The 24,831-nt window shown below is 39.3% G+C and overlaps 1 protein-coding gene across 1 annotated transcript; it reads left to right on the top strand.

Annotated features, from left to right (window-relative positions):
- The first annotated feature begins 8,690 nt into the window (after positions 1–8,690).
- Positions 8,691–22,260, top strand: PRORP2 (proteinaceous RNase P 2). The gene is made up of 6 exons (XM_010264132.3): positions 8,691–9,754; positions 10,758–10,859; positions 10,982–11,157; positions 11,442–11,562; positions 11,911–11,979; positions 21,729–22,260. The coding sequence occupies exons 1-6, from the start codon at positions 8,771–8,773 to the stop codon at positions 22,065–22,067; spliced, it is 1,791 nt and encodes a 596-aa protein (XP_010262434.1). The 5' UTR covers positions 8,691–8,770; the 3' UTR covers positions 22,068–22,260.
- The last annotated feature ends 2,571 nt before the right edge of the window (positions 22,261–24,831 follow it).

Genomic DNA, 24,831 nt, shown 5'->3' with positions numbered 1-24,831 from the left:
TCACCTCTCAACACTTTTATAACAAGCATCCATGGCTTCTTCAAGAAAGCAAGCAACCAACAACAATAACAACAACCAGGTCACTAGAGGACAGGACCAGCTCGGACTAATCCCAAATGTTCCCTCAATGACAATAGGACAAATCAATGTACCCCTGACTCTACTAGGTGCCACTCCTACACTGAACCCGACATTTCCACCATCTTAAGCCACCTCCTTCTGCGGTTGAGCCCTTCGCGGCTCCTGTTGGAGTCGATGCGCGTCAGTTCTATGATTTGGTGCAATGTGTTCGGGGGATGAGCTCTCAAATGAGGGCCTGGGAAGATAAGTTTGCCACCCTAATAGGGGGCAAGAATAGCAACAACAACAACAGACTTAGCATCAGCACCAGCGAACACAACAACATTGGCAACAATAACGTTAGCATGCCAAGTAGAACCCTAACCTGGCTTCTAATCAGATTCTTGGTCAGGTCCCTAACCAGGTTCCCGACTAAAACCTGAACTAGCCCCCAATGGAAGGACAAAGCCGAGCTACCACGCCCATCAAAACTGAACCTGCTAGTTCGTCAAAAGGGTCCCAAAGGAGGTGCCGCAGACGTACTCACCGTGCCTCAAAAAAGAGTTAGCTCACTCCGTCTGTGAACAAGATAGATAGAAGAAATGAAAATAAGGAAGTCATCCAGGTAGGCAACTCATTTGGGTGTCCAATATCTCGCACCTCGCCACTGGCTGTCGAGATACTCACAGCTTCGTGGCCTAAAGACTTTAGAGCCCCTAGCCTTGAATCTTGCAATGGAACGACAAACCCTATGGACAATGTTGACAGTTTCCAGGCCTTAACGCAACTACACGGGACCAACGATGTGATCTTGTGCATGGCTTTCCCAATGACTCTCCGAGACACAGCTCAGCTATGGTGCTCAGGATTGGTCCCCGACTCCATAAAAACTGGGACCAATTCGCCAAATTATTCATCACTCGCTTCACCACCAAAAGAAGGTGTCCTAAATCTGTGACTTGCCTACTGAACATCGTGCAATGAACAAACGAGATGCTCCACGAGTACATTAAAATATTCAACCTGGAACATCTCCAAATCCCTAACCTCGACTCGACAATATAGCTTACTACAGTAGTGAACAGTGTTCGCCATCCTAACTTATGCTGGGAGATCAAGGTGAACCCTCCAACTTCTATGGAGAAGTTCATCGCCGAGGGAGATAAGTTTACAAAGGCGGAAGAGGCATTGGGATCCCGGTTAGAGCTGTCTGGGAAGAGGAATTGAGTAAATACTGATGAAGGAGTAAGTCGCCAAAGAGAAGTCGGCCACCCCACAATAGGCGAAGCAAGTCACCGAGAAGAAAGAGTAAGTCTCCCCATCAGAGTTTAGGATTAGGCCGACGATCCAGAACTCCGACTGTATAGAATAGAAACTATACCACCCTAAGTGTAGAAAGAGGCAAAAATTTAATGCATATAACAACAATTGAGTATGTAAAATGGATGCCCAGGATGAAGGGCGACCCAGCAAGCAGGAACCCCAATAAATATTGTCATTTCCACCGTGACATAGGTTATGACACTAAAAACTGTAGAAACCTGAAAGACAAGATTGAAGAGTTGATCCGTCACGGGTATCTAAGACAATTTATCAAAAGAGAAGAAGCGGGCCAACCTACTGAGCAACGTAGGGAGGCGCCTTAGACAGATAGGGAGCAGGAACCAGCCCTCCGAGATTTACAGCCATCAGAGTGGCCCGTCCGTGGAGTCATTAACATGATTATGGGAGGGTCGATTGTAGTAGGGTGCACAACTTCAGCGGGTAGAAGCTCATTCCGAGATCTTGAGCGTGACAGTGATAACCCACCGAAGCACCCTCACAGAGAAGAAGTGATCTACTTCACAAAAGATGGCACTCGTGGCATATAGTGCCTGCACGGTGATGCCCTGTTGGTGAAATTAGCAATAAATGACTTCGAAGTCAAAAGAATTCTAGTCGACTCAGGGAGCTCAACTGATATTATCTTCCAAAAAGCATTTGAGCGAATGGAGCTCGGCAAAAAGGATCTACAACCAACTGACATACCCTTGGTTGGGCTTTAATGGTGAAGTATTCCAGCCCCTAGTCTAAGTGAGGGTACCAGTTGTACAGGGATTAGCCCCCAACTTGGTTCGGTCTGATCATGACTTCCTTGTGGTCGCAACCCCCTCACCATATAATGCCATCTTGGGCCAACCTATCCTACACGCCCTTCAAGTGGTAGTGTTGACCTACCATCTAGTAGTAAAATTCCCAACAACTGGAGGCATTGAGGGGTTATGTGAGGTGACCAGCTTGGGTCTCGCAAATGCTACATAGCAACGCTGAAGGATAAAGGAAAAATAGCCATCAACATCGACTTAGAGCTGCCCCCAGAGAACATCGATGAGCGAGCCCGGCCAATGGAAGATACTATCCTAGTGCTAGTCTCAGAGGCCAAGCCAAAGAAGACAATACAAATAGGACCTCGCCTCATAGAACCAATGCACTCCAATCTGGTAAGTTTTCTACTTAATAATCTAGATGTTTTCGCTTGCTCGGCAGCAGAAATGCTCGGCATAGACCCCTCCATAATAACTCACAAACTAAATGTGGATCCCTCAGTTAGACCAGTCTGGTGAAGGAAAATGAACTTCGCCCCAGAAAGATGGAAGATAGTAGATGATGAAGTAGGGAAGCTACTTATAGCAGACTTCGTTAGAGAAGTCCAATATTCGAGTTGGATTGCAAACCCAGTGCTCGTAAAGAAAGCCAATGGCAAGTGGCACTTGTGCATTGATTACACAAACATTAACAAAGCCTGCCTAAAGGATAGCTTCCCACTTCCAATAATCGATCGTTGGTAGATGCGACCTCGGGGTTCAAGTTGTTGAGTTTCATAGATGCATACTCCAGCTACAATTAGATCTCGATGGACCTGGCCGACAAAGAAAAAACCGCTTTTGTAATAGAGATGGGCTTGTACTGTTATGAAGTCATGCCCTTTGGACTAAAAAACGCTGGGGCGACCTTCTAGCATCTTGTAAACAATGTTTTTTTAGACTTAATTGGAAATAAAGTTGAGTGTTACGTAGATTATATGGTTGTAAAAACTAAGTTTTCAAATTCTTTAATTGCCGACCTAGATTGTGTTTTTAATGTCTTAAGGAAGTATAACACGAAACTCAACTTGAACAAATATGTCTTCGGTGTCACATCAGGCAGGTTCCTTTAATACATAGTTTGCCGACGCCGCATTGAGGCCAACCCAGATAAAGTCCAGTCAATCATAGACATGTGACCTCCCAAGTCAGTTAAAGAAGTACAAAAGTTAACTGGCTGAACTTAGCTCGGCCACCGACCAGGAAAACTTCCAACTCGGCGTCCGAGTCACTTGCCACGTGAAAGCCACTAGATCGCGCACCATCAAATTTTTTTTCAGCTAATTTCTTTTTCCTTGTTTTTTTTTGGGGATTAGTTTGTTATAAATAAACACATGTGTTACCTTTATTGTTGTTTTCTGGCCATGGTTGCCTTTATTAAGTGCCTAGTCCTTAATTTGTTTCTTTTCAATTGTTTGACAATGTGTAAGTCAGCCAATTCTTTGGGTAGTTTTTCCTTCCACTATTTGTTTGGCAGTATGGGAAGACAAACAGAAGCATTTTGATAGCTTAGTACATCGATATTTATGTTTGGATGTTAGCAGTTTTCTGATAGAGTGGATTTTCGGCCTTTTGTCTTTCAATGATTTCAAATAGTTGAAGCGCTTTTGGGCCTTTTGTCTGACAGACTGGATGTTACTTGCTTTGTACCTCTTTTATTTGAACTTTCTAATTGTGCATTTTAGTTTGAAGCCATATATGACTAATAGTGAGGATTCATTTTCATCAGGTCTTGAATGCTATTCTAGATCATCGTGTTGAGGTTTTTATTCAAGAGTTTGGACGTTTTAAAAGAGTAATTGGGAGGTTGAACGGGATGATATATGAGAAGAAACAAGAGTTGCAACTGTTGTCACTCTTTATCCCATCTGAATCCAAACTCTGAAGGGCAATTCAAGAGTACACAAGGCAATTCAGGAATACGCCCCAGAACTGTTGTAATTTTCACAGTAATACTGTTTTTTCATATGTATAGAAGGGATAAAATGAAAGTTGCAATTTCTGTTTTTTCAATTTTTATGTAATTTCTATTAATTTTATGCATTTTTGTGTGTTTTTGTTTAATTTCTATTTTATCCTATAATTTCTATTATTTTTATGTAATTTTCATTATTTTATCTAAATGGGTTGAGTTGGGTTAAGATGGGTTTGGATTGAACCTAACCCATTTAATTCAATCTAATCGGGTCATTAATGGATTAGCGGATTAGATGAATTGGATTGAAACTCAATCCAAACCAAACCCAACCCAAACCATCCAATTACCACCTCTAACGCACGCTTGTGATGATAAAACCACCGGTTTCCGTTACTGTAATCTTCATCGTCTCCTACTCCTAAGCGGCTCCACATCTACCTCTCCTAAGCCACCACGTCACACACACGAACTACATCTCCGAAGCCTCCCTTACGTGTGCGATGAAGTAGATGGAGAGGTTAGGCCTTCCATCATTGAAAACTCTGGCTAATAAGGAGGCCAATAGTACTACTACTCCTATAATTGCCTTCATTTGGTTTGTGGTGAACCAAAGCCATGATTTGAACTATATAGCCTTTGTTTGAGGATTGGAGAGCTTATGTACGCTGCTTTTCTCTCAGTACTATAGCGTTAGCGTTAGTGATGATTACCATTTGAACTTTCATTTACGATAATGACTTTGTGACAAATACCGAGGTTTTTAAAATCGATCCAGACAACTAATCGGTCAGGGGTTTGGTTCTTGGGTTGAATGATTAGATTGTTCAAATCGAACGGATGGCTCATTTTGATAAAAAATAAATAAATAAATAAAAACCGGCCAAACTATCGAATGGTTTGAACGGTCCGATCACCCGGGTCAGCGGTTTGCTGACCAAACCAATGGTTTTGGGGGAAATAATGGTTCTAGGGTAAAATGAAACCGATCACCTTATTGGTTCCTAGTTTTTTCAGTCTGATCGTTCAATTCAGTCCGGTTTTGAAAACCATGACAAATACCCTTCGCCATTAAGAGGATATTCGGTATTGAGGCCCAAAAAAAACATGTACTTTTCAGGCCATTGGCCCCCAACGTAATTAGTTTGAAATGGTGTGTTTTGGGACACGCTATGCCACACTAAGCATTTTTGTATTGTGGTTGTGTGGTTTGTTCCAAATCATTGTTTCATGAGTGTTTCATGGTGTGGTGGGTTTTGGAACATGCGATTTAGGTGGTGTTCGGTTTCATGGAACATCCACGATATATTGAGTTTTGGTCTGCACCATGATTGCTTAGGGTGTTTGGTTGGTTCATGGTATGGACTAATCCACATTATCTCGTGGATTGGTCCACACCACGGGCCAATTTATTGTCTATGGGTTTATCTCGTGGATTAAACCATGCTACGTTGTTGTATGGGATGAGGAGTTATCCCATACTTCGCATATAATATTTACTGTTGCATATATCATGCTAATTGAGTTTGCATGAAAAAGTCAAGGTTTTTAAAACTGGCCCGGAGAATGAACCAGTCAGGAGTCCACTTCCCAGGTCGAATGGTTCGACCGTTCAAAACGAACGATCAGCCCGTTCTGACATAAAAAATAAAAATAATAAAAAACGGTCAAAACCATTGAACGATTCAAACAGTTCAACCGCCCGGGTCAGCGGTTTGCTGACCAAACACAAGATGTGGACAAAAATGTGCCACACCTTGCAGAATGCCCATTAAAGTGTGGTATGGATCAACACACACATTTTTGTCCATAGTGCTGAACAACTATCTTGTTGGGTGTGGTGTGTTTTCATCCACACCACAAGTATGGTGTGAATGAAAAGACACCACCCAATTTCTCATTTACATTACACAACACTCCCTTAGTGTGGTGAAAATATTGTGATATATTTGATTCTAGAACACACCATGGCTTAGCCTAGAATGCACCATAGCATAAAAGAACACCATTCTCTTTGGTGCATTCTGGAACCAAGCAAAATGAGCCACAACCATGCTATAGAACACTCATGAGTTAGAAGATAGAATGCATTAAATTACCAAAATACCTATATGAACTTTCTTTATTTTCTTTTCCTAGCCCTTCTCTTAAACCCTAATTGACACAAAAAATACCTCCATTTTCTCCATATGAAACCAACTAAAATAACAAGAATCATTTCATTGACATAGAAAAATAAGTTTATTTAAATTCTTGTTTCATTTCAAAGACATGGATGTCTCTCTTCATCTTAAAATATAAAAATTGTCCACTCTTTCCAATAAACCAAGAAAAACCAAACGTGACCTTAAATTTATATCTATTAGAAAGAAATTTCTACCATTTTCATTGAGTATTGAATCCAACTAGAAATTGCAAAGTGAAAGTTTAAGGGGTAATTGTCATTGACCCCATAGTATATGGGGTCTTTATAATTTACCCTTTCTTGGCTTAGATACAAGAGAGAGAGAGAGAGAGACTTCAACATTGTTTTTCTTTTTGGATAAATTACAAAGGCCCCCTAGTACTATGGGGTCTTTATAATTTACCCTTTCTTGGCTTAGATACAAGAGAGAGAGAGAGAGAGAGAGACTTCAACATTGTTTTTCTTTTTGGATAAATTACAAAGGCCCCCTAGTACTATGGGGTCTTTATAATTTACCCTTTCTTGGCTTAGATACAAGAGAGAGAGAGAGAGAGAGAGACTTCAACATTGTTTTTCTTTTTGGATAAATTACAAAGGCCCCCTATACTATGGGGTTAGTGACAATTATCCCCTAAACTTTCATTTGCAACCAGGCCTCCTAACCTTTACTTTGTGACAAATACCCCCTATGTTAGAGTTCTGTCAGTTAACTTAAAAAAGTTTCTCATTTAAGTGTTTAAATATTTTTAAATTCCCTAACTACATTTTTTTCTTATTTATTTGAACAATTTATGATTAAGTTAGTTTTCTAACTTGATTATTGTAATAGATCTTTGTAGATTTCTAGCTGAATTCCATATTCAGATGAAAATGGTAGATGCTTCTTTTTGATAGATCAAAATTTAAGGTTTCATAAAGATTCTATCTCATGAATTTCTATTTTTATTTTTTTTATCTCTTAAATTGAAGTCCTCTCAATTGTTCTAATAAATCATCACAAATTTTTGGATTCAATATTCACATAAAATGGTAGAGGTTTCTTTTTGATAGATATAAATTTAAGGTTTCTTTTTAATAGATATAAATTTAAGGTTTCATTTGGTTTTTCTTGGCTTATTGGGGAAAGGAGTGGATAATTTTTATATTTTAAGATGAAAAGAGACATTAATTCAATGAAATGAAACAAGAATTTTAATAATTATTTTTTTACATCAATGAAATGATCATTCTTATTTTAGTTGGTTTTGCATGAAAAAACGGAGGTATTTTATCATGGTTTTTGAAAACGAACCGGTGATCGAACCAGTCAGGGGTCTAGTTATCGGTTCAAATGGTTCGGCCGTTCGACCTGAACGACCGACCCGTTCTAACAAAAAAAATTGAAAAAATGATCAAAATTGTTTAAATAGTTCGAACGGTTAACCGGCCGGTTCAACGATTTGCTGACCAAAATCAATGATTTTGAGGGAAAATGGAGTCGATCACCGTTTCCCAATTTTTCCGGTCCGGTCCGGTTTTGAAAACCATATATTTTATGGTCAATTAGGATTTAAAAGAAAAGGACAAGGAAAAGAAAATAAACTGAGTTCAAGTGAGTATTTTTATTAATTTAATGCTGACTTCACTGCTAAGGTTGTGTTTGTTTTCGGTCTAAACTATCATCAATGTAAAAAGTACATCGATGGAGTTTGATGTAAAACTTACACTCCAACCAAACACATAAAAATAGAGACTGGGAGTGCTAGAGTGGAGTTTTATACTAATCCGTATTTACCAAAAACAAACACTAACGAATATAAACCGGTGGTAGAGTTTTACATTAACTCAGTAGGTGTTTGGTATTGGTACTAGGAACACCATACCGTTTTCTCATAAAAGTAGTGTTGAGCATGTGTGAGAAAACAATGCTTATTTTTTGTTTGGAAGCGGTGTTGCCACATAGGCTGTCTTCTGGGAAAACAATACTGGTTTTTTTGGTACCAATACTGTAGGACTGTTTTCAATATTGGTCATATTATCCAACGTCCAAGATGATGCCACATCATTACACTACTGATATCAACGACCTGTTTTATGAGAAAACACCAAATTTTGGCCTTGCTTTTCATATCACACTTTTTCCAATATCCAATGCATGGTCTAAAACAATGTTTTTTATGGAAAAATGGTACCAAATAAGAGGCTATTTTTTGAATTTTCTGATGTGGCGCCTACATGTCCACTGTTTTGTAAGAAAACGACATCGATGCCAAACGGTACAAACGGTTAACTGGCTGGTTCAGCGGTTTACTGACCAAAATAAACGGTTTTGAAAAAAAGCGGGTTTCCGATCCGACCGTTCGGTCCGGTCCGGTTTTGAAAACAGTGGTTGAAAATGTATAACCAGGTGCAGGAGATCCGGACTCGCGAAACTGGGGTTTAAGGGTTTTGGATAATCTGACATCTGATCATCTACATTAGATTAGGGTTTTAATTTTTTTAGGGTTTATGCCTCTGCGTTTCCAAAATCCAGCCATGGAGGTCGCAAACCAGACGGATAACTCTACCCTGAAGAAGAACAAAAAGAGAAAACAATCGTTAGAAAGCCAGTTTCGGTTCCAGCTCGACACTTGTTCGAAGAATAAGGACCTCTCTGGTGCTCTTTCACTGTACCAGAAAGCAATCTCGGAGAATTTCCATCTCAATGCGTACCATTTCAACACGCTCCTTTACCTTTGCTCGAATTGTCTCAGCGATCCGTCGTCTTCGTTGGAACCAATGCCAGATTCATCAGAAGCCTCTGCGTTGGAATACGGGTTTCGGATCTTTGATCACATGCTGGCCAGCAATATCAATCCAACAGAAGCAACGATTACGGCTGTGGCGAGGCTCGCTGCTGCTAGAGGGGACTATGATTACGCTTTCGAGTTGGTGAAGACAATGGAAAAATACAAAATTTCTCCAAGGCTGAGGTCGTATGATCCTGCATTGTTTGCTTACTGTCAACGGTCAGACGCCGAGAAGGCGTATTCGGTAGAGGAACATATGATTTCAATGGGAATAAATCCAGAACAACCGGAATTGGCTGCACTATTGAAGGTGAGCGTTGAAGCTGGTAAGGAAGAGAAGGTTTATTCTTATTTGCATAAATTGAGAAGCTGTGTGAGATTCGTTAATGCATCGACTGCGGAGATAATAAAGCGATGGTTTTCTAGTACATTGGCTTCTGAGGTTGGTGCTGTGAATTGGGATGTGGGTCGCGTTAAAGAGGTGACGTCAAAGAACGGTGGAGGTTGGCATGGACAGGGATGGTTGGGTAAGGGGAATTGGGTTGTCTGTAGATCAAATATTGGCTCAGAGGGATGTTGTCGCTCTTGTAGCGGGCAACTGGCTTGTGTAGATATTGATCAGTCGGAGACTGAGAAGTTTGCAGAATCAGTAGCTTCATTAGCAATGGAAAGGGAAACAAAGTCAAACTTCAGAGGTTTTCAGGTGCACTTTCTTTCTTAATTGGCTGTTTTCTTTATCCTTAACGTCTTTGTTTCTTTTAAACAACTTAACTTTATTTGACAGTAGAAACATCAGAAATTGGGTACAAGAACAAACATACTCGATGGTCTTTCTTTCTCTATAATTGTAGGGATTTATTATTAGGACATATTGAAGTTTCCATGTTTTCATTAGCTGCATCTCTGACGTATTCATTTTAATAAGAGTTTGGAAAAAGTTCTATGCTGGCTCCCAGCTTGATGAATCTTTTTCCTGGTTTCTGATGACGGTGCTCACTGTCAGCTATCTACGTGTAGTGCTCACTGTAAGCTGATATGTCCCTTTTAGTTTTGGCAAAAGTTCTATGCCAGCTTCTAGCCTGATGAGTGATGACACTTTATCCTAGCTTGATATGGCAGTGTTCAATATAAGCCATCTACACGTTTCAAGAATTATTGATCCAAAATAGTTCAAAAGCAGTTTGTCAAACTTTGTCTTAATAAAGTAACTCTAGATGACTGACTAATGCAATTATTTTGATCCTTTTGTCTGTTAAACACTTAAACTTAAAAGTATTTCTTGCAACTGCAACTCTTAACTGAGTTCTCTAAATTTTTAAATAAATATGCTGACTTTGGTAAGGTTCTGAGATTCTCTGACTCTCAGTCCATAAGTGGAACTCGCTTTATGAGAATACTTAATATGTACTAATCTTAAGGTGATTTGTCTAGGCATGTATAGTGCTTGCTTAGACTGTTATAGAAAGAAATTTGAAACATGTATTCATGTGTGCCATTAGCTGACCCCATATAGTTGGGATAATGCGTGGATGATGATGATGATTCGTGTGTGTCATATTATTGAATTAGGGTGAAGGAACAATGAATATGCCAGTACCTTTGAGGTTCAAAAACATGACAGCAATGTGAAAATTTAACAATCAGAATGTCATTCTCGCTAAGTATGGACTAAATGACTAATGCTGTTGCAGTTGTTGTTTCCTTAGGAGTGGCTTGAGAAACATGCTACATATGAAGCTATAGTGGATGGAGCAAATGTTGGACTTTATCAACAAAACTTTGCAGATGGTGGATTTAGCCTTCCTCAGGTTGTACATCCCAAGTTGGTGGTTTGTCTTCTCTATTTGTTTATTTGATTTTGGCTAATCAAAGTGTAAAATGATAAATTTGAACAACTTATGTTGATATTATCAAAATTGCAATGGAGCAGCTTGATGCTGTTGTGAAAGACTTGTATGAAAGAAGCCAACAGAAATGGCCACTTGTTATCCTACACAACAAACGTTATCGGGTCCTTGCAGAAAATCCATTGAATAAGAAGCTGCTTGATGAGTGGAAAGCTCATGATGCATTGTACACAACGCCACATGGTTCTAATGACGATTGGTAAGGATCTCTGCACTATACTTGAAGCTGCCATTTTGACTTTTGAGCTACATAAATCCATTTACTTCATCAATGCTTCTGAAAGTTCAAAATATTTGAATGACATACCTCTGGCACTGATATCCCATTAACCTAATTGTGTTGTTTGGACATCCTTATCAAGCGTACAGGAACTCATTGTATTCATAACCTGAATGCAATATCTTTTGCATTTTACATGTTGAACAATATTTTTGCTGTTCCTATTGAATTTTGAAGTATGATTAATTCTGTCTGTGATTCAGGTATTGGCTCTATGCAGCTGTAAAACTCAAATGTTTGCTTGTGACAAATGATGAAATGCGAGATCATATTTTTGAACTTTTAGGAAGCAACTTCTTTCTCAAGTGGAAAGAGCGACATCAAGTATGCATCACATAAAAAATATTCATCTTTGACTCAATTGCTGCTTTTTCATTAGTTCAGTTATCTGTGTCTATCATTCTCCCCTCTCAGCTACATTTTTTACTAGTATTTCTCTTTTCATCATCACAACCTATCGTAGTGGTTATGGTTAAAAGACATGCTGAATAGTCGGTTTGCATAAATGACGAGAGATTTAATGAATTGTTCTCAATTTGGATTTTCTTCATTTTCTGTTTATCTTATATTCATCTGATGAGGCTTCTTCAGCCTTCATTTATTTACAATACCAATAAGCTTCCCTTTTCAACATTTTGCTTACTGAAAATCTTGGCTCTATCCATTATGCAGGTTCGATATACATTTGTGAAATGTAATCCAAGACTTCAAATGCCACCTTCTTACTCTTTAGTCATGCAGGTGATTTTTTAATCTAGTTCCTCCTGTTTTATTTACCGAAGTTAATTCTGATAATATATCAGTTCTCTTTAGCTACTTCAATTGAATGCAACATGGTTATATTGGTTTCTTGAATCCTTACCAACACTGTGGTCCTTAGAACTAATGGAGAGGTTTACTCTAAAATGAGAATTGTTACCTTTCTGATTTCCAACTTAGACAAGCAGCACACAAGGTTGCTGGTAAAAAAAAAGTAGCATGCAAGGTTTCTTCTTTGTAACCTACTATGGTGGTGTTCGGTAGAGTGTTGAAAACAATCTTTTGTGTGGTTGAGAACACTGGGTCCCACAGTTCTTTTGGCTCAGTTTCTATCTCAATTGGTCCAAATATACGGAAGTGCAAATGATCAAACTGCAAGTTCTGGTTTACTTTTCTTTCATGCTTTACTTTCTTTTGTTTGTTTGGGAGGAGTAAAATGATGTGGGCCCCCACTTTGTATGAGAGAAAATGAAGGTAGAAGGGTCTCCATTTTATTTGCACTGCCAATGAGTGTAAATAAGTATATATTTTGCATCAGTTAGGGGTGTAAATAACTAGCTGCGAATTTTGCATCTGGTTTGGATCTGCATTGCAAACAAATGGAGCGTTAAGTTAAAACTAGTGTTTTTTTTATCAATAATTCAGAAAGTGATTTCATTAAACTAATTAAGGCAGTACAACCAGAAGTTGTGAAGGATACAAAAAGACACCGAGTGTCCAAAATGCCCCAAATATTACGGATAAGCCCAAAACATTGACTGTCTTTGTACCCCTTGTTTAGCTAAACTATCTGCCAAACTGTTGGCCGATCTTCTAATCCAATTAACTTGAACCAATATATCCCTAGAGAGCCTTTTGAACCTCCTAAGGTCATTCCTTAGGTGCCAAGAAACTCCTTCCCCTTTCCTTAACCAGTCCACAACTGTTTTGGAATCACCTTCAATAATTAGACTTTCAAGGTCCATTTCCTTGGCTTTCTCAAGCCCAAAGACAGCAACTAAGAATTCTGTTGATGCCACATCGCTTTGCTCAGCTGGACCCGAGAAGAAGGCATTATCTATTACCTTCCTCATCCCTGATAACTCCTCTAATTCCAACGGAGCCTGGAGTGCCCACATCCCATCGAAATTCAGTTTCAACCAAACTACAAGGAAGGGGAGACCATACCACTGTTACAATCTGTCTTCTAGAAGATGAGGCAGCTATAGCCCCCAAGCTCTGAAGAAATCATCAATCTTAAAATCTGAGAACAAGTTCAAGGTCTTAACCCAATGAGCCACTCATAGGGTTATGACCTCAACCAATGCTTCCTTGGTTCTCTCATTTTCCCTAAAAATTCTAGAGTTTCTTTCTTCCCAGACTGTCCAAATAACTGTTGTCCTCGTGCATTGTCACATCAGTCTACCTCTTTTAGTAGAACAGATACAAACAGAAGGGTTAAGCAGCCCTCCCAAGCTATCAAGAGAGAGCCACCTGCAACCAAAAAGTGAAGCAAACCACTCCCAGATAAAGCCAACAAAAGGACAGAAGGTTAGAAGTTTAACTGCACTCTCACCATTAACCTTGCACAAGCTGTACCAGTTGGGGGACAAGCACCAGTTTGGCCTTTTTCTTTGAAGCTTATCACAAGTATTAATGCAACCATGAAACACTTCCCAACAGAAGGCACTAATTCTAGGGGGGATGGGCTGACACCAAATTTCTGTAACAGGGAAAGAAAGAGAAAGGGAAGGTGAGGAAACTACAAGGGAATTAAAAAAGGATTTATAGGTGAAAGTCCTAGCTGAATTAAGGGTCTAGACCCTGTTGTCCATGCTCCCATCCCCAAGAACCACATGATTCAGCAAAGAGAGCAAAGTAGAAACAAGGGAAATTTCAGACTCTCTTAAGGTTCCTAATGAAACCCAAGTTCTAGTTTAGTTCAAAAGGAGAGGAAGAGGAACAAAGGAAACCAGCTACCTGTCTGCCTTTAAAATTGGAAATAGCATAAAGAGAAGGGAAGACCTTCATTAAAGAGAGAGTGGTTAGAAAAAAGGTTTGATATGGAGGAGGTAAAGGAAGCAGTATTCTCTATGGATAGGACAAAAGCTCCGGGTCCAGATGGGTTTACAATGGCCTTCTACCAGGATTGTTGGGATATTTTGGAGAATGATCTTAGATCAGTTTTGAGGAGTTCCATAGGAGGGGTGTAATAAACCCAGGCTTGAACTCAACTTTCATTGCCTTAGTCCCAAAGAAGAAAGATGCTTCTCAACCAAAGGATTTTAGACCTATTAGTCTGGTGACTAGCTTGTACAAAATCATTGCAAAGGTGCTGTCTCTCAGGATAAAGAAGGTGCTCCCCTCTATTATTGCACCCAACCAAGGTGCTTTTGTAGAGGGAAGATAGATCACCGATCAGATTCTCATTGCAAATGAGAGCTTGGAGAGCTTTAGGAAGTCAAAGAAGAAGGGAGTGGTTTGCAAATTGGATTTGGAGAAGGCTTTTGACTTGGTTGATTGGTCTTTCTTGATGGAGGTGTTGAGGAGTTTTGGTTTTGGAGACAGGTGGTGTAAGTGGATCTGGGGCTGTGTTAGGACTTTCCATTATTCTATCTTGGTGAACGGGACTGTGGTTGACTTCTTTCCTGTGTTGAGAGGTCTAAGACAAGGAGATCCTCTTTCCCCTTTTCTTTTCACCCTGATTGTTGATGTGCTTGGGAGATTGATCCATAGAGTAGACTCGAGGAATTTGATAAGAGGGTGGAGAGTAGGAAGGGAGGAGGTTCCCTTAACACTTCTACAGTTTGTAGATGATACTATCATTTTCTGTGAAGGAGGAAACTTCAATTGGATTCGGAATCTAAAGTTGACAATACAACTCTTTGAGCAGGTATCTAACCTTAAGGTAAACTTTGATAAGAGTTGTGTGGCTGGAGTGAATGTGAACGAAAGAGACCTAAGGGAATTTGCAGGTGAGCTAGGTTGTGCAATTACAAACTGGCCCCTGACATATTTGGGCCTCCCTTTAGGAGATAATCTTAAGAGTGTTATTTTTTGGGCTCCGGTACTGGAGAGGTTTGAGAAGAGGCTAGCGATCTAGAAGAGAAATTATCTTTCTTTAGGTGGGAGAGTCTCTCTCATTAGGTCTACCCTAGCTAACCTACCTGTTTACTATTTGTCAGTGTTTAAGATCCCCTCAAAGGTTTCAAATCTTTTGGAAAAGTTAATAAGGAACTTTCTCTGGGAGCCTGGAGAGGAGAAGAGAGATGATAGGGTGAGTTGGGAGGTGGTCTCTAGGTGTAAAAAACTAGGAGGTCTTGGGATTGGTAATTTCAAGAAAAGGAATATGGCTCTACTAGGGAAGTGGTTGTGGAGGTTTTCATTGGAAAGGGATAAATTGTGACTAAGATTGTGGCTAGCATTCGCGGGCTGGAAGACAATGGCTGGGATCCTGGAATCTTGGCAAGGGCTTTAGCTGCTTCTCCTTGGAAATCCATTCACAATCTGCTTCCAGTTTTCTCCCCTTGGATCAGGTATGGTCTAAATTCTGGTAACCGAATAAAATTCTAGGAACAACTTTGGGTCGGGGATTCTCCTCTGAAAGACCAGTTTCCTTCATTGTATGCTCTTTCAGACTTGAAAAATGAACCCATATCTTCTTTCTTGGTCCCTTCAGCCTCCATTTCTGGCTTTGGATGGAACCTTGGCCTGCGTAGGGCAATTAGGGATACAGACTTGGATAGCTTGGTAGCTCTGCTAGCCTCTCTTGAGGGTGTCTTCCTAAACCCTGCTAAGGAAGACACCAGATTTTGGACCCTTTCTAGCTCTGGTACCTTTTCTTGTGCTTCATTCTTTGAAACCTTAACTCAGCCTCCTACCCCCTTGGGGTTGTCCTTTTTGGTTAAGGAAATTTGGAGCAGGCCTATTCCTCCTTGGGTTGGGTTTTTTTGTTGGGAAATTTTCCTAGAAAGAATCAACACTTTAGAATTACTTCAGAGAAAGAGACCCAACTATTGTCTACTTCCTAATAGATGTGCTCTTTGTAAAGCTGATGGGGAATCTGGATACCACTTCATGGTCTCTTGTAAGGCTACTAAAACTGTTTGGGAGTGGGTTTTCTCCCGTTTTGGGTGCTCTTGGTATCCTTTGGAGACTGTCCAAGGTTTGTTTTCTCCTTTTTTCAGTTGGCCTAAGAAGCGAGTATGCTGGTCTTTGTGGGAAGAAAGAAACTCATGCATTTTTTCTGACAAGGAAAGAACGTTGGAAGAATTGTTAGATCGAATCCTTTTAAGAGCTGTCCACTGGCTAAAATCTTTGGATTTGTTTTCAGATTTTCCTATGGATGACTTGCTAAGAAACTGGAAAGAGATTGCTTCCATTGCTAGATGCAAGAGGACTCTTTGTCCGCTTTGGTTCCCTCCCCCCTCGGGCTTTATAAAGCTGAATTTTGATGGTAGCAGTGTAAGGAATCCAGGACGCTCTGGGATTGGAGGAGTCTTTAGGAATGAGGAAGGGATTGTTATTGCTTTATTCTCTGGCCCTATTGGAGAAGGTGATTCTCTTTCTTAGGGCTGAGATCCTTGCAACGCTTGAAGGAATTCGAAGAGCAAAGGAATTAAATATCAGTCGCTTGATTCTGGAAGGTGATTCGAAGGTGGTGGTTAGTTGGTTGAAGACAGAGGACAGTGGTTTGTGGAACTTTAACAATGAAAAAAAACAGTTCTTATGGCTGGTAGGGACATTGAGATTCAGTACAGTTGGGTGAAGAGGAGTGTCAACTCATTTGCGGATGGGTTGGCCAAGCAAGGAGTGAATAGGGAGTCTGTTTTTTGGGCTAGTTTTTAATCCTTTTCTTTGCATTCCCTTTGTTTTCTGTTTTTGGGGGGCTAAGTTATTTTATCTCCCCCTTTGTATCCTTATTCCCTCTCTTCTTTTAATTTAATGAAGATGGTGTTATTGATAAAAAAAAGGGGTTTCCAGGATCCAAATGTCTTCCCAAAACCTAATCTTTTGACCTGAGACCTAGTCATACCTGATGTGGCAGAGGAAAATAGGAAGACGATCATGGATGGCTTTCCAAGGAGTAGCTAGGGTAGCTTTATGAAGACAACCAGCATCCCAACCATTGTTTGATAGCCCATGAATACTTGCTACCACTTTGTGCCAAAGTCTATCACTCTCCCTTGGGAACCTCCAAAGCCTACTCAATAATGCCCAATTTTTCACTAATATTTCCAATCTCCAACCGTCTTTCTACCTTCAAGTATGACACCTTTTCCCACCTAATCAAGTGATCTTTCTTACCTTCCCCGGGTTCCCACAAAAAGTCTCTAATGATCTTTTCAGGCTTTCTCAGAACAGCTTGAGACATCCTAAAAACTGACATAAAATAGGTAGGAAGGTTAGCCAGGTAGATTTGATTAGTGTTATCCTCCCACCTAACGAAATATAGTTCCTATTCCACCCAACTAACCTCTTATCAAACCTTTCCACCACTGGATTCCAAATATTCAAAGATTTGGGGTTGTCACCAAGGGGTAACCCTAGGTAGGGGTGGATTCAAGCTGAGTCGAGCCTACTATCTGGCTCGAGCTTGAGCTCAACTCACCAATAAACTATCATGCTTGAGCTTGAATTCAGCTCAAGTCAAAAGCTTGTAAGTTTGAACTTGTCTTGGCTTGAGCTCAACTGTAAGCCAAACTTTTTATAAAAATAAGAAATATACATATAAAAAATTATAGATAGATTGATAGACACACACACACACACATACATGTATGTATGTAAAAGCTCGATTAGGCTTGCGAGCCAAGCTTTATTGGGCTCGAGCTCGGTTCAAAGCTTGATTTAGACCAAGCCGAATCGAGCTTTTCTTGAGCTGAGCTCGAGTAGCTCGTGAAAAGCTTGGTTATTGGCCACCCCTAACCCTAGGTACTTGATCGACCAATTGCCATTCTCACAAGTGGTAATGGTATAAAATTTTGGGAACATGTTTGGGTAGGTAGCCCCCCCCTAAAGGATCAATTTCCTTCGCTTTATGCCCTTTCAAGCTTTAAAAATGAGCCAATAGGCAAGTTCTTTGTTCAATCATCTTTAAACAATGGGGTTGATTGGTATTTGGGTCCCTGAAGGGGTATCAGGAATTCAGAGCTCCAGAGTGTAATTAACCTGTTGCAATTGTTGGAGGGAGTGTTCCTTGTGCCATCTTTACCTGATAGCCAAATTTGGACCTGTACTACCTCTTGCTCTTTTTCTTGTACTTCCTAAAACTTTGTTACAGTCCTCTCCCAGTATTTTGCCATCTTTTCCTGTGAAAGAGGTGTGATGCAAACCTATCCCACCAAGGATTGCTGCTTTTTGTTGGGAAGTTGTACATGGAAATATTAACACCCTTGATCTACTTCAAAGAAAGTAGCCTAGTTGGTATTTATACCCTCACTGGTGTGTGTTATGTAAGGCTGATGGGAGAGTTTATATCACTTGTTTGTTTCATGTTCCTTTACTACTGTTTGGGAATGGTGCTTCTCTTTGTTTGGGTGCAGGTGGAATCCTCCTGTGAATGTACAAGGCATGTTTGATGCAACTACTTTCTCTTGGCCAAAAAAGAAGGGAAGAATTATGTGGAGATGCTTAAGTGCTGCTACCCTTTGGACGATTTGGGAGGAGTGGAACTCAAGAATTTTCATGGACAAAGCAAGAAGCAAAGAAGTACTTGAAGCTGTTAAAATAAAAGTGGTGCATTGGTTGAAGTCCCTGAAAGACTTCTCTTGTGTTTCAGCAAATGATTTACTGAGGAACTGGAGGGCAGTGGCAGATTCATCTGCTCATAAGGCTGTCACAGCTCATCACTGGAGCCCACCAGATAGAGGATTTATTAAACTAAATTTTGATGATGGTAGCTTAGGAAATCCAGGACCTTCTGGCATTGGAGGTGTATTTAGAGACGAGGAGGGAAAAATTATTGCACTATATTCTGGGCCGGCTGCGGAAGGAGATTCATTGAGAGCAGAAGTCATGGCTGTAATTGAAGGCATACAAAAGGCGAAAACAATTTGCATCAGCAAATTAAGTGTTGACGGAGACTCAAAACTGGTGATCAACTGGCTACAGGATGAGGGAATGAAAATGTGGATGTATAGTAATGATAGGAAGAAATTCAGGTGGCTAGCTAGAGATATGGAAGTAAGGATAGGGTGGGTTAAGTGGAGTGCAAATGCTATAGCTGATACATTAGCTAACCAAGGGGTGGAGAGAGACTCGTTGTTTTGGGCACAATTGTAAAGGAATTGGGGTTTCTTGGGGGAGACTGGAGAGATAAGAGTTATCTCTCATGAATCTTAAACTGTTTTTGAACCATCTATACTTACCATTTTCTGCTCAAAAATATTTGATGTTATTGATCAAAAAAAAAAAAAAAAGAAAAAAAGAAAGAGAGCAACTTTGATTGTTCAATGTGCCCTTTGTGGCAATTCTGTACCAACACACTACTGATTGGACGAAAACTTAAAGGAACTTCTCCACTGCCTTATTTTATGTTTTCTTTTTCTATACCATCATCCAATTATGATCTATCACAAATATTTAAAGCAACAATACGAGTATAACAAAATACCATCGTATTCTTTCTTCTTTTAAATAATAAAAATACAAACTAACAAATAGGCTTTAAAATGACTTTGTGGTTTACCAAGTTGACTAGCCGTTAACTGATTAGTCGACCTAGTTGTTTAGGTGTTTGCATCAATGGATATTGATTGGCTATTAATGGTGCAGTCAGTCTGGCCCTCAAATGACTAGTCAATTTAATGCTGATCTATCTGATCACAATTTGTAAGATCTTCTAAAACTGTTTTCTTTACCAACTAGATGCAATACAAATGCAACTCTTAGCCCATGTGCAAATAAAGAATCCTTTTTTTTTAGGAGAATGGCATGGTATTGTATACAATTCACTGCTGTAAACATTACAAGTTTAGCATGTATAGTGAGGCACTATACTAAAAACTGCCAGGGATAACTAAACTAACCTGAGCAAATCATAAAAACAAAAAATTGTTGTCAAAAAGAAAATTGCTGTGAGATATTTGCAAAAGAATCCAACACCCTATCCTAGAATGAATAGACCTTAACACCCTTCTGATTACTTCATTGAATGCATAATTCTTTTCCTCAAAAATCTGTTGAGATCTATGCCCTTAGAGAATTTCTTTCTCTAAAGGTCACAAAAGTAAAGTTTTTATTGAAGTTCCAGTGTTGTCTCTAAAGTCTCCTCCTAATCCTTCACCCATGGGTCTCAGATTGCTCAAGGACCGTTATCGAAATTGAGGTTTAATCTTCCTGATTCTCGCAGTTCCCATTTTCTGTTGTGGGTGATGGTTGACATGGGAAAAACTAGCCACTACTTGCCTGTCCCAGATGATGGATTTCATGGTGATACCCTTGAATTTCTTGCAGGTAAATCACCCAATGTACCACCCCAATTATTGTGAGCTCAGTGATTGACTGTGGCCCTAAGATATGTTGTTTCTTGTTTGTCCAAGCCCAATAATCTTCTAGTCTTATCCTATAAAATTTTCCTGTGGTGGTAAGCACATATCTTGGGCAACATGTTCAAACAATCTTCCTCAATTGAGATTGTTCATTGGATAAATCTCCTAAACTTAATTCTTTACTAAATCCTAATTTTTTCTAGGCTTGCATTTACCCCTCCATTATCTACTGTTGCATATTGTCCTCAATTATGAAGGATACAATGGGATCCAAGACTCACTTCTGGCTCTAAATTAGAATCTACGCGACCTGGTTCTAGATGCAATTTGACATTTTGACTAGATTGATTTCAACTCAGACATGGTTAAATGATACCACCATACTGATGATATTTAAGTCTAATCATCTTTCCCTGTTCCATATGAAAGGGGCTTTCTTTTCATAGTAGCAGTTAGTCACTTCAATTCATGCCCTCTATCTTAGGCTCCAAGGTGTTATCCTTTGTAATGAGAACCAAGTAAACATTTCTTTTAAACATTTTGGCAATGGTTATTGGTTTATTACAACAAAGGGGATCTGTACTGAAAATACATATTATTTACTTGCTTTGGACTTGTGCCTTTGTGAGGAATTGCCTTTTCTGGTGCTATCATTCAATCCTGTCTTTTCTAAACTACAAGGAAAATGAGATTTTTTGGGAATACCAAGGTATTCATTTTGACGATGTCATCACTCATCAAGCATGAGCATTTCAAACTGTAAGATATGCAAGCTTGTTATAGGAATGCCTTAAACATGTCTTGTCTTCCACCAGAGTTTGGGATCAAATTTCTTATGTCTACACTACACAAGGAACTCTAGATCATATCCATTAATTTAATGTAATCAGTTAGTTTTTCCTTTGGCATAAGAGCATTGGATTAAATTATAATAAGTTATAGGCAGGGTCCATATGTAATTCTATTTCTATTGGTCATTGCACGGCTGTGAGGCTTAGTTTTGTCACTGGTTGTACTTTTCCCTTTCTGTGAGTAATGCTTGCTGGTGAAAGTATGATGCTGTCCTTGGGTTTGATCACACACTAGGACCTTATGTTTTTTAATTCTTTTGATTGATTAAAACGAAGCCTGTCGGTTAACCTTTCTTATTGTCACATTTACTTATTAAGTTTATGTTTGAGATAGCTTCATTACAATCACTTGTATGTAATAATCTTCTAGATTTTTTTAATAATCTTTATCCCTGTCCTGTGCTTTCAGGAATCTGAAGAAGGATCATGGCATGTGCCTATTGAAGGTGAAAAAGGCGAATGCAGCGATGAATCATCAAGGACTTGGCTTTGCATCACTAGGTTTAGATCTTGTGAATGCTCTGATGGAGGATTGACAAACTCGGTGGTTCCTAAAATTTATCAGACCCAAGACTCTAACGACCAGCAGAATTTCAAGTTGTGTGAATTAAAAAATATTATAACTGTGAATGGTTTACAAAGTGATCCAACACAATTCCAGCTTTCTGATAACAAAATGACGGCCATTACAGGTAAACGAAAAGAAAGATCCCCATCTCCAGAGAAAAATCCTAACCTCACTAGATGAGATTATAAACCTTTCCTCTGCATATTTTGTTGTGCCTATTTATTTGCCTTCCGTGACTTGTGGTTGCCCATCAAGATAAAAGAAAAATTGATTATTTTAACTTGTCGGTCTATACTATACATGCAAGCCTCTCTCTGCTATGGGGCCAGTGAGCTTAATTTTACAAAATTACAGTTGCATTACAAGTTTAAAATGCCAGTTCTTTTCATTTGCAATAGCCCAACAGGTAAGAATGTCAATGGACCGATTTTGGATTGGACCCCGTCCAGTCCAAAATCGATTTGGATGGACCAACAAGACATATTGGATTGGACCAATCCGGTCCAAAATATTTATTAGATTGGATTGAACCTGGTCTGTCCGTAACAAATTTATATTGGGTTGGGTTGGAGCAAGCCAATATCTGGTCCATTGATATAAGATAAGAATATGTGTCAATGGACCGGGTTTGGGTTGAAACCAATCTAAATCATTGAATTGGACCGGTTTAAATTGGTCCAAAACATTCATCGGATTGGATTGGACTTGGTCAATTTATAAATGGACTCGCATTGGACTGGATCGGATTGGAACAAATCTAGTCCAATTGACTCCAACAGGTGACCATTCAATTTAGTACCAATTGGCATGCTGATTGATGGATAATCCTTCTTTCTGGCCGGGTAAATTAAAAACTGTCATAAGCGGGCACAAATTTATGTTTTATTTATTTGTATTGAGAACAGGTCTACTTTAGACTGAGGTTGCTCTCAAATTTTGTTGTATAAAAAACAAGGTTTTAAAAATTGACCCGGAAATGGAATTATTCTAGCTACGGGTTTCCGGGTCAGTGGTCGAATGGTTTATATATTAGGGCAACTATTTTATGAGTTCTGAAATTTGAGAAAGGAGAGGAGATGTTGTCGGCTGAGAAAGAAAAAACAAAAAGAAAGAAAGAAAGGAGAAAGGAAAAAAGAAAAGAGAAAGGAAAAGGAGGTAAGGAGGGAAGGAGGGAAGAAGGAAGAGGAGGAGGGTGGTTCGACACTCACCTGTGACGGTAATGGCAATGGCGATGGCGAAGCGGTGGCAACATACACAGATCTGAGATCTGAGTTCTCATATCTTCTTCTTCTTCATCTTCTTCTTCTTCTTCTTCTCTCCTTCCTCAGATCTGAGATAACTGAGACGAGTTCTTAGATCTTCTTCTTCCTCAGATCTGAGACATGAACTCAGATCTGAATTTATATGTTTTCTGATGAAGAAGAGAGTTTCTGGGTCATAACTGCTGTCCGGGTCAAATGAGTCAACGGTTTTCTGACAAAGTCAAATTTTTTTGACCCAGGAACAGGTTAGGGGTGAAACGGAACTAGTTGCTTGGACGGTTTCCAGGTTGAAAGGTCTGACCGTCTGGGTCAACGATGGTTCAAAAACATTGATAAAAAACTTTGTGACTCTTATGCACACCCTATACCTTGATGTAACATGTAAGGGTTGGGGTAATTTTGTTTTTCATCTAAAATCACTAAATGGTCATTATGACCGTCAAAATGGGAATTGCTTATGCTTGAACTATGGACTGTAATTTTGATATGAATGGACGTTTTGTCATGCAGATGTGGGGATATTTCGAGGATAATTTGCTAATTTTCTCAATATATTTTGAATATCTAAATAATATTATAAGGAAATTACTAAGCAAATAGAAATTGTTATGGGTTATTGAAAGTATAACTTACACTTTAAGATTCAAAACAACTAACAACTGTCTCAGTGTCAAATATAAGAAGGTAGATCAATACGATTCTGGGAAGACAGATGGGGTGGGAGAATGCCCTATTTTATATGCAAGTAAACTCAACTGATTATAGTCAAGATCAAAGAGTGAGTGACTTCATAAAAGAAGATGGTGACTGTTGGGAATTGGGATAAAGAAAAATTAACTACGCCCCGATATTTGGGAGAGAATCAGAACAATTCCCATTCTGTAAAAGTAATGGTACGACCTGTAAGCAGGAGAGGAGAACACAAAGTCTCAATAGTAATAGTACGACTCACCATTTTTTGGTGTTTCTTTGGGCGCCCTTTAATATGATTCTTTACCGATGAAACTGTCGATTTCCAATGACGTTGCTGTTATAATTTATAACCATGGTTTTCAAAATCGGACCAGACCGGACAAGTTGGACTAGTGATCGGTTCCTTTTTTTTTACCAAAATCAGTTTTTTGCTAAAAAATGTTGATTTGATCAACAAACCGTTGACTCAGGCAGTTGAACCTATTAAACCGTTTAATGGTTTTTATCGTTTTTTAATTTTTTTTTGTTAGAATGGGCCAACCATTTGATTTGAACGGTAGGATACTAGCTTTCTCATTGTAGATATCTCTTGCTTTAAACGCCATATGTAGGATTTTTCATGGTACTGCAAATACATCATACATGTAATATATAATTATATAGCCATTTTGACAAATATAGGTGGAGGCAAAATCGAATCATAGGTAGGGATGGCAATTTCTACCCTATCCAGTGGGTATTTGCTTGAAGCAAGGTTTTTAAAACCGATCCAGAGAATGAACCGGTTAGGGATCCGATTTCTGGGTCGAACGGTCTGACTATTTGAACCGAACGGTTGGCCCATTCTAACAAAAAAATAAAAAATTTAAAAAATGGTCAAAACCGTTTGAATGGTTCAACCGCCTGGGTCAGTGGTATGCTGACCAAATCAACGTTTTTTTATAAATATCCGATTTTGGGGAAAAACAGAACCAGTCTTCTAACTAGTT

The sequence above is a fragment of the Nelumbo nucifera genome, chromosome 3 (genome assembly GCF_055504915.1).
Source record: "Nelumbo nucifera cultivar China Antique chromosome 3, China Antique-T2T, whole genome shotgun sequence".
NCBI lineage: Eukaryota > Viridiplantae > Streptophyta > Magnoliopsida > Proteales > Nelumbonaceae > Nelumbo > Nelumbo nucifera.
The sequence above is the reverse complement of the archived record's forward strand: the minus strand, read 5'-3'. Positions and strand labels throughout refer to the sequence as shown.

Excerpts from the sequence above, each read along its gene's own strand:
- PRORP2 (XM_010264132.3), top strand. The coding sequence starts at position 8,771 with ATGCCTCTGCGTTTCCAAAATCCAGCCATGGAGGTCGCAAACCAGACG. Across the intron at positions 10,860-10,981 it reads GTGGATTTAGCCTTCCTCAG|CTTGATGCTGTTGTGAAAGA; the intron begins GTTGTACATCCC and ends GCAATGGAGCAG. Across the intron at positions 11,980-21,728 it reads CTTACTCTTTAGTCATGCAG|GAATCTGAAGAAGGATCATG; the intron begins GTGATTTTTTAA and ends CTGTGCTTTCAG.